The following is a 10,848-nucleotide window of genomic DNA, read 5'->3' as shown; positions in this document are numbered from 1 at the left end:
AGAATCCAAAGCAGGCTCCAGGCTCTGAGCTGTCAGCACAGAGCCCGACGCGGGGCTTGAACTCACAGACAGCGAGATCATGACATGAGCCAAAGTCAGATGCTCAACCGACTGAGCCACCCAGGTGCCCCAAAAATGAACTATTTTCTTTATGTAACTTACTTATTGTCTGTGGCTCCCAAGAATATGTAAACTTCGTATGGATGAGGACCTGTCTTATTTATAGTTGTTTGCAAAGACTTAAAGACAGACCCATAGTAGGTGCTTAATAATTATTTGTTAGATGTTCTTAAGTATGTCTTACAAACTTCCAATAATCCTTGCTTCATCAGAATCACAGAGTTGTTAAAGTATAAAAAGTTTCAAGACATCCGGGCATCATGAAGACATTGATATAGTAAGTTAGGATTACAAACTACTAATTGTATTTTCTGTGCTTTAAATTTATTTATGAGCTTTGCAGCAAATTCAGACTCTCATTGTCATTGACCAAATAGGCATTTATTTGACAAAAATTACGTCTCTGAATATCAAGTGTTGGAGAAGATATTGACAACACATACCACTTTGATATTTTGGATGGGAGTGTACATCTGTTCACCACTTCGGGAACTAGTTAGATGTGATCTGGTAAAGTCAGCACTCATGTTTCCCATGACTAAGCAGTTCTTCTCCCAAGTAAATACCTAAGATAAACTCCTTCACTATTCCCAGGAGATGGTGGAAGAATGTTCATAACAGCCCCATTAGTGATGATGACGATGGCAGTGGAAACAAACCAAATGCCTAACGACAAGAAAATAGACAACTTTTGCCCTAGAAATTTATGAAGCTGTGAAAAACGAATTAATTATGACCACACACAAAAAAATCTAGAAGAATCTTAGTAATATAATCCTGAATGAAAACATGTAAATCTCAGAATATTGTATAAAACTTGACGCTCTTTTAATAAAGTTCATTAAAAAAAATCTTAACAATTATCAAGAACAAGAGAATGGTAAACTCAACACTCACCACTGTGGTTACCTTGAGTAAGGGCAAGTGGGGGACATGGTTGTGAAGGAAGATACAGTTAAATGTAAGTTATTGTCAGTGTTCTGGTTCTTGGGTCAGATGGTGGTTTCTCGCACATGAAACCATCTGCTTTAACACCATGATTTCATATCCCCCGCCCCTCCATGGAGAGAACACTTTTAGGAGGCAGGCCTAAAAGTGACTCAAAGGATGAGCTGGATTCAAGGTCATACCTACTCAGTTTTGTATACCCAGGGCCTATATTCAGTGTTTAATAAAACATAGTTTCAGCAAGATTCCTTAAATGAAGGAAGGAAGGAAGGAAGGAAGGAAGGAAGGAAGGAAGGAAGGATGGAAGGAAGGAATACACGAGAGAAAAATGTAAAGTTCTTTTGGTTAATATTGAGTGCAATCCAAATAATCATTTACCCTCATATTTTACCCTGCCCTTACACATACTGAATTATGTAATCCATTTCCTAATTAGTTGAAAATAGAAAAAGAACTAACATTCTCCCAGAGTAGTAAATAACTATATAACATTTTTCCATAGAGTATTCCATAATACTCAGCAATACCAGGATGAAATACCAGGCAGAAAATGATTCCAAATCGAATAGAGTATGGAAAAAGCTTTTTAATGCACTTTTTTCAGGCAAAAGAGCTTCAGAAAACATCCATCATTAAGTAGTGTTACAAATGGCACTTTTGGCTACATTAGAGAAGTAGATATGAGTCCCATGTGTTTTCTCTGATAGGTTAATAGTAGAGCAACTTTATAATGCAACCCTTTCTTAGGATAAAAAGTGGCTAATTTGTGCTAAAAGACAGGAAATGCTATAAACGTAAAGTCATTGTTTTAAAAATTTAACATTTATTTCACTCTATACAATCTATTTTCATATTTCAATTTTAAGTATTCTGCTATAATTCTTAAGAAAGGAAAACATAAATTCAACCTAATTTAAAAATAAACATATATATTAAGTACATATATTAATGCATTTAACAATATCATAGGTAACTTTGATGATGAATTTCATTTTGGTACGCTGTAGATTTGTCCTTTTGGTGTTGAACTGAGGAAAAGCATATGACACCTGAAATCCTACCATAAATGGCTAAAACAATGGTATCAATGGACTCTAACCAGTTGGCAAAACTGAAACATTCCAGAGTTATGCTGATCAAAAATGAAACAGGATTAATACTCAACAGGAGAGAATAGTTAATGTCAGTTTAAAATGGGTCTTGAAAGTAGGTTATTGTCACAAATATTTGAAAAGAGTATTTGGAAATGTGAGACTCCACTTTGAACTGAAAGCAATGATTTTTAGTTGCTAATTGCCACCACCCCAGTGCATTCACCTTTTATAAGATGATATGAAGCTGACTGCATCTCATCTACTCAAACGTGGATATCTTCTTCCTGTCACCCATCATTACTCAACTAGTCCCCCTATCAGTTTATGCAATTATTTATCAGAGATTAATAATAAAACACCACACAATAGGACCAACCCAAAAGGCAACTGCATTTTTCTCTCTACAGCAGAAATAACAAACATGGCTTTCAAATTTGCACTGATAGCACATATTATGCTAACGAGGAAACAAAAAAGATTTCCACCTCCATCACAGAAACATGAACACATTACACAAACACCTGAAAAATCAAAGTGTTTTCTCTGGGAACAAAGAAAGCCATTTCAGGGATTCTCAGTGAGTGAAACCACACACACTGATAAACACACACACACACACACACACACACACACACACACACACACAGGAAATAAAAGCTCTTAGAAATATTGTTTACTGTTAATTTAGAATAATTCTTGGTGTTATATTCAGGAACGAAGTTCCTAAATTTTAAAGCAATTCATCTGTTAAAATATCACACAAAATACTTTTTTTAATGATACGATTTAACAACCCAAGGCCTGAGTCAGTTAAAATGTATGCCCTTCACCTTCATGGGTACATGGTGCCCCTTGCATTTTATGAATACCCCAGAGCCAAAGGCCTAGCTTCGCCATACTTGCATCCACCACAGAAAGCTATCTTGTAAAGGACATGTCATGGGAGGGCAGAAGACTGATGTCTAGCCCAGGCTCCAGCCTCAACAAGCCTCATGAGTTGGGCGTGGCCCCTGATCATTCCATACTGCAATTTCCCCATCAGCAGAAGATTAAACTGCTGTCCGTGGCTCCATGAGGCACTATCATTTCAGGACTTTCCAACTTTGAAGTTTTCATTAGGCACTGGGCTTTCTTCACAACTTCCTATCAAACTTCTACCCAGTGTTTGGTCAGTTATTTGCGTCTCGCCTTTCAATAACTAGGTAACTTCTTAGGTCCTTTATTCCATGAATGGGGAGTGCCTACTCTTGGTGGATTAAAAGTAGCCACAAATTCTCTGCAGCTCCTCCCATTAAAGGTAGATCTATTTCCCACCTCTTGACTCAGAGCTAGTTTTGCGAACTTGCTTTGACCAACAACATGCTACAGAAGTAACACTGTGACTTTCCAGACGAGTCCACAAAAGGTCCCACAGTTTTCATTTTCACCTTCTTTGAGCTCATGAGGCCTAATGTGGATGGCTGGGCAGCTGTGGGGAAAGGCCACACGGGGTAGAATGGAGGCCCCTCAGCCAGCTGCAAGACACATGCGCTGGGCCATCCCAAACCACAAATGTTTGTGGGAACCCAACCAGCATCACACTGAGTAATGGCTGGCCATCCCAGCAGAGTTCTGCCCAAACTGCCAATCCACAGGATCATGAGCACATAGAGTGTTATAAGCCATGTTTGCGGGTGGTTTGTTGGGCAGTGTGGATAGCTGATACACTACTGTGTCACAAACTGGGCTAGGGGAAGGGAACATTCTGCAGATACTCAGAGTGCAGTTAGGGAGACAGACACATGATGGACCACCTCAAAGCAAATACCAATGCTGTAATTAGAGGGTGTTGATGCATAAGGGTCCATGGGAATTTAGAGAAGGGGAGTCAATCCCAGAACTACGGAGCGGGCAAAGGTTTCTCAGAGAAGATAATATCTAAGGGGAGTTAATTAGACAGATTTTCCCAGGCAAAGAAGGTGAAATAATTTCGGAGAGGAGAAATGTGCAAAGGCTGGAGGGAGCTAACTAGTGCCCCTACAGGAATGGGATCATTCACTTTAATCACATTGTAAGGATGTCAAAAATGGGCTGAAGAACAGCTAAGGTAAAGCTCTCTTGGCCTTTGGTTGAATTATCCGTCATTTGGCCTTTAAACTGAAGGCTATGAGAGCCAAAGGGAGAAATAGTTCCTCCCTTTCTTTCCTTCTCTCCTTCCCTCAGTATTCATTTGACCAAAGATATCAATAACACTCTCCGAATCAAAGAAAGTCTACCTTCAGGAAGGAGGCTGTGTGGAAGACAGACAGGCAGATGCTTCTCTGGTGCTTAGACTGGTTAAAGGGAAGGGATGGTGTATGCCAGGGCCTGAGATGATGCACACTGGGACATGAGTACAAAGTACAGACGGCTGGCAAGAAGAAGCCATTCTTCCTCTTTTGTCACTTAACGAACCCCTGGTGACAGAAAGCGTTTAAGACTCATCTTTTAAAGATGTTATAAAAACTTTTAAAGCTGAACCATAAGGTCTCCCATTTATTAGCTGTGTGGCCTTAGGTACATGACTAAGCTGTCTATGAGTCCTTTCCTCAGATGTAAAATGGAGAAAATGACGATATTGACCTCACAGGTCAGGAGGAATAAGTGACGTATAGTTTTAGCACAGCACTGGATATAAAAGAAGCCCACAACATTAGGTCCCTAAATGGGGAGACGCTCGGGGAGGGACGGTAACACGGGCGTTAGCATTGAATAAGCCCACGTTTGAATCTTACGAGTTCTTGCAGCTGTGTGAACATAGAAACTGTTTTTAAGTTTGCTCAGACTTAGTTTCCACATTTGAAAAATGAGGGTGATAATACCTATCTTGTAGGGTTTGATGAAGATTCAAAGAGATCACATATGTTAAGTGCCGTAGCACAAAGCCTGGCATACAGTATAAACACACATACACACACACGGACGATACTAGTTCCCAAACATAGATCGACGGGACTATTGTTAGACCTTTTATGTTACTTCAAAATCCTGCTCTCTGACTAACGCTACAGATCAGATAAATTGGATTACCAGAAACATACACATGTAACATCTTCAGTATGGCATGTCCATCCTACCAGTACCAATACGTTATGATAACCTATCGCAAAAAGAATGGCCGAGGTACAGCATTCATACTTTATTTTGTGAATACGTGATAAGAAAGAAACCTGGTTGTTCAGAATGGAATTTTGCATTCCCTGACTACCTAATTTGGCACTTTGAGGAATTTCCTCTACACACCAAATTCCCAAATGCATTCTTTTCTAAAAAAAAAGAAGAAATGTGCGTATATACAGTGAGTTGAAAAATTACAATGCAAGACGATGTTTGGGTGAAAAATAATCCCACCAAATAAGCAAGACATGTTATGTCCCTAGAATATGTCATGCTAGAAAGCTAGTAAAAATTCAGGCCAATGAAGCAATTTAATTTCAAGTTTTATCACATATGGGCCAAGTCCTAGAACACTTCACTTAAAAAGGGACAACTTCAAAGTGAAATCTTGCCAGAGGCTTGATATGTATATATACAAATTCCTCTGTTTTGACATTCAACATATTCTGGATTAACTCTAGAAGGCTTCTGTAGCTGATTGACAGAACAAAATTATTTAGGGTCAGAAAGAAGTCAGAGCACAAAATTGTAAGTATTATCTCCCTATGTCTCTCACCCATATTATCACGTGGTTTTTGTTTTCTAACTAATGCCATAATTGAGATCATATGTTACAAGTTGATACTAAAGGCAGGAATTAAGAAAAAGCCATTTTTTCAATGGCTTTTAAGCACTTGAGTGCTTTAGAACCTTCTTCAAAATGCTAGTTAACAGGTAATATTCCTTTGGATGCTGCATTATTTGAAGGTTGGTGAGATTCAGATCCTTTAATAAACAGTTCCATGATCATTTTGGTAAGAGAACCATTTAAAATCTGTAATAACTACTCTATTGATTCCTAGGAGGGGATTTTAGCACATTGCTATTTTGGACAGAGAAGCATTTCAACAACTTTCTGCAAACTAAGATTAAAAAAACAACAGGTGAGACCTACATATGGAAATCAAGTAAGGCAATTCTACTATGTAAGAAAATTCCATTTCTCAATGTTTTTTCTATACTGACATAAATTGTTTTGTTTTGTTTTGTTTTAAAGATGATCTACCCGGTTCTTCCACATTCAAACAGTGTACGAAACTCAAATCAAGATGTGTATGTATGGAGAAAATTTGTGTGTCCAAAACCATCCATTTGTATGGAAGTCTTGTCATTGCATTGCTTTGTGTTGTCCTGGCTTTGATCATCCTCAGGCCACTTAAGGGCCAGGATGTCCACCTGCTCAGCATTCTAACTCTTCCATGACTTCCATGACGATCGTCCGAGGACCCGTCAGAATCAGATTGCTCACCGTCCGGTAGTCTACATGCAGCACATTGAGCCCATTTACAGAGACAACAAACTGACAGACCTAAAGGAAAGACAAAGAAAAAGTATCTATTATAGCTCCTGGTTTTTCATAGACCTCTAATAAAGGCACTGTGTATCTCTAATATCTAACCTCTCTTAAAATACCCAACCTTACCCAGCTGGCAACAACAATTTCCAAGAATCTATACTTTTTCTGGAAGGCAGGATAATAGAAAAAAGCATTTGGCTTAGTGTTTTACAAAATTAGGTTTAAATCCTAACTTAACAACTTACTAGCTTAAGCTAGGTATTTAAATTTCTGAGCTTTGTTTCCCTCAACTCTAAACTAGGGATTAATAATAATAATAATAATAATAATAATAATGCCTACCTTATAAGATTGTTGTAAGAATTAAACGAAGCAAAGGACATCAAGCTTGTATCACAGTGCTCTGAACCAACGGAGTATGCAATACGCTTTTACAGTCAGTGTTTATGGCTGCTATTCATTTGGGCTCAGTATTTAGGGAGACCCTATGGCCCACTATTCCCAAGGTAGTCCTCTTTTACACCAACTGTTCCTGCGTGATTATGTTTTTTTAATGTTTTATTTATTTTTGAGAGAGAGAGAGTGCAAGCAGGGGAGGGGCAGAAAGAGAGGGGACAGAGGATCTAAAGCAGGCTCTGTGCTGAACTCACAAACTATGAGATCATGACCTGAGCCAAAGTCGTATGCTCAACTGACTGAGCCACCTAGGTGCCCCCTGCATGAATATTAATAATGTCTCCTTTCACTTGCTAAGGTGCCCCATTGAGATGCTAAATTCCACACATCACCCTGTTTCCCATCCTTGTGAAAGTGGATGAGACCAACAAAGATCAACTTTTACACTCAGTATTAGTTAACCTGTGATAGGAGAGAGAATTCTAATAAAAAGCATCATTCAGTAATGAGAGGCCTCTCTGGATATGTCATGGTGAGCTTGATAGTGATCCACAGGCACAGCCTCAAATGGAGGTACTTCTCTTGAGGTTAGTAGTGACATCAGATGCTGGGCATGATGGTATATCTGTTGTGTGTCTGAAGAGGCAGACATTGGACATATGAGCACTCCAACAGAAAAATGGACACACAGATCTCCAGCTGTCAGTGATAAGTACATCTAATTAGCAAAACTGAATCCAACAGAATATAAGTCCATATGGTACCCGGTATACAGTAGATACAATATCCCCAGTCCTCAAGGAAGTCTATGTCCTCATCCCTAGAACCTGTGCATAGTTTACACGGCAATGGGGAGTTAGGGTTACAGATAGAACGGGTTGCTAATCAGCTGATTTTAACATCAGGAGATTATCCTGAGTTATTCAGGTGGGCCCAAGGTAACCGCAAGGTTCTTTATGAGAGGGAGACATGAAAGTAAAGGCACAAGAGAAGCAAGAAGTTGGAGAGAAAAGAGGAAGGGGCCAGGAGCCAAGGAATGCAAGTGGCCTCTATTAGCTGAAAAAGGCAAGGCAGTGGCTTCTCCCCTTTGAAGCCCCAGAAGGAATGCAGACCTGTGACACCTGTAGACTGCTGCCTCCAGAACTAAGGCAATAAAATTTCTTTGTTTTATGCTGCCAAGTTTGTGTTAATTTGTTACAGCAGCAATAGGAAACCAATGTAGTAACTTTATAAATATTCACTGTTGAATGAATTGAATGTATAAATGCATTAAGCAAAAAAGCACAATTTTTCTTGAGTCTGAAGGACTTCTTGCTTCTTATAAATTATCACCTCACTGACTGGGAAAATAAGAAAATAAAAAGGAGGAAAGAAGGGAGAGAAGGTGAGGAGAGGGAAAGGAAAGGAGACTGGCTGAGACTGATTAATGTCTCCCATATCTGTTATTATCATCAAATTTCTTTACAATGCCTGGGTAAATGAGATGCACACCTGATCCCCATTATTTATTATTTAGTTAATTTAATGTTGATAACTCAAAGAATAAAAAATATTAAAACATTTTGAAAATCCCCATTTCCTTTCTGAGTGGGTAATAACAATATAAACTCAAACACTATTAATATAATATAAATTATAGTAAATATTTTATATCTAAAATATATCAATAAAATAAAATATGTAAAATAAATATACAATAAAACACTATTTTTATTTTTATTATTATGTTTTATTTTAGACAGAGAGAGCATGAGTGGGGAAGAGGGGCAGGAGAGAGAGAGAGAGAGACAGAGACAGAGACAGAGACAGAGGCAGAGAATCCTAAGCAGGCTCCATGCTCAGCATGGGGCCTGACATGGGGCTTGATCCCACAACCCTGGGATCATGACCTGAGCCAAAATCAAGAGTCGGATGTTCAACCAACTGAGCCACACAGGCGCCCTTAAAACACTATATTATTAGGTGTAAAAATATCTATACCTGTTACTTAAACCAAAATTGGAAAGTATTAGAAGGGCAGCTATATATTTATGGAAAAGATAGGGGATTTGGAACCTAATGATAAGGATGTAAGTCTTTGGCTCCTTTGTTTGATGGCCTTAATCATGTCATTTCTCCTCTATCATGTCTCAATTTACAAAACAGGGTTAGGTAAAAACGCTTATCCCCACAGGCTCAAATTAGGTAATGAAGTTAAAACCTCTTTGCCAATGTCAGGCACTAGACTGCTGGTTTCTATTCACTTCTTTCCCTTTAAAAATACCCACTTCTGGGGCACCTGGGTGACTCAGTGGGTTAAGCGTCCGACTCGTGGTTTCCGCTCAGGTCAGGATCTCATAGCTCGTGGGTTTGAGCCCCGTGTCCAGCTCTGCTCTAATGGCACAGAGCCTGCTTGGGATTCTCTCTCTCCTCCTCTCTCTCTGCCCCTCCCCCACTCACACTGTCTCTGTCTCTCTCTAAATAAATAAGTAAACTTAAAGACAAAATTTTTTTAAATACCCACTTCCTTTGTAGTCACATGCAAAACAAAATGAAAATGGACTGTGGCAAGCAGAGTGGTTATTTCCTAAATAAACACTTGCTGTTGTCACGAACCTCAGTATTTTCCACACCCCAACATATATTACCATGGCATCTTTGTATATGAGGAGACCACACCATTACTGTTTTTTCCTTCCCAGTTCCATAAATCTGTCCTTATGGATTCAGGGCACATCTTGTGCAGGATCAGCAGTTCTCAACCATGGTTGAAGACATAATCATAATCAAAGTCATGCCAGCAGGTTATAACCCATCCTGAAGTAGGCCACAAGTAATTTGCAGGGCGACCGAGCACTAATTTAATGTTGACATTAGTGGTGCTTTGTTTTTCCTGCCCCAGCCTACCGATGAGCCAAAGAACGAGAGAAATTCCACTCCCTCCCGATCCAGAGTACTGATTTTAGACCTGGGTCCTTCTTTCCTCCAAAAGGATGAATAGCTGTTTTGTGTTGCCAAATGAGAAGGCAGTAGTTTCCAGGTGAGCCCACACTCCAGCTAACTCTTCATGGGCTCCTGAAGGTGAGATGTGTCTCTGTATCACCAGGGATCACCTTTAATTTAGCATTTAGTCTCAAGCAGAATTGTATTCCGTCTCTCTCCCATGAGGTTTGTTTGTTTCCTACTAAAAACATAGGAAATTTCCCCATAAAAATCCAGAATCCAGCCTCTCTGGAGCAACCTACAGCTCCAAAAGCACTAGGTCAGAATGGCCACTTGGCAATGGCGAAGTAGGGGCTACCCATACTAGATGGGCACACGTTCTCTAGATGGGCACATCTGCCATGTGTCCTCACCGCTTCCTCTTTTCCTTCCACCTAGCAGACAGACATTTGAGTCCGCAATCCCTGATCTGGGGCCAGAGGGAAAGAGCTGAAGACAGGGGGACTTAGTGCTTCAAGAACTGAAAGATGCCAAATGTCCACCAACTAATGAAAAGAGAAATAAAATTTGGTATATCCGTATAATGGAATATTATTCAGCAATCGGATGGAACCAGTTACATGCTACGGCGTGGACGAACCTCAGAATCATTATGCTAAGTGAAAGAAGTCAGTCACAGCTGACCACATCTTGTGTAAGTCCATTTATATTCTAAGTCCAGAATAGACAAACCCACAGAGACAGAAAGTAGATTAGTGGTCGCTTGGGGCTGGGGCAGGTATGGCAGTGGCTGCTAATAAGTACGGGATTTCTAGCCCAAACTGTAACCAACTTGCAGTCCTCGTGTAATGTGGACAAGAAATAAATATTTTATTTTTAAAAAAGCACGGGGTTTCT

General features: G+C 39.6%; 1 protein-coding gene across 1 annotated transcript in view; it reads right to left on the bottom strand.

Annotated features, from left to right (window-relative positions):
- Positions 1-1,942: 1,942 nt before the first annotated feature.
- The window catches only part of DEPTOR (DEP domain containing MTOR interacting protein), a 135,345-nt gene continuing 126,439 nt past the window's right edge, over positions 1,943-10,848 (bottom strand). The window contains exon 9 of the mRNA XM_042923308.1: positions 1,943-6,645. Within this exon, the coding sequence (XP_042779242.1) occupies positions 6,517-6,645 (129 nt within the window). The 3' untranslated portion in view covers positions 1,943-6,516. The remainder of the gene's footprint in view (positions 6,646-10,848) is intronic.

This window comes from Panthera leo, chromosome F2, assembly GCF_018350215.1.
Source record: "Panthera leo isolate Ple1 chromosome F2, P.leo_Ple1_pat1.1, whole genome shotgun sequence".
NCBI classification, from domain to species: Eukaryota; Metazoa; Chordata; class Mammalia; order Carnivora; family Felidae; genus Panthera; species Panthera leo.
The sequence above is the reverse complement of the archived record's forward strand: the minus strand, read 5'-3'. Positions and strand labels throughout refer to the sequence as shown.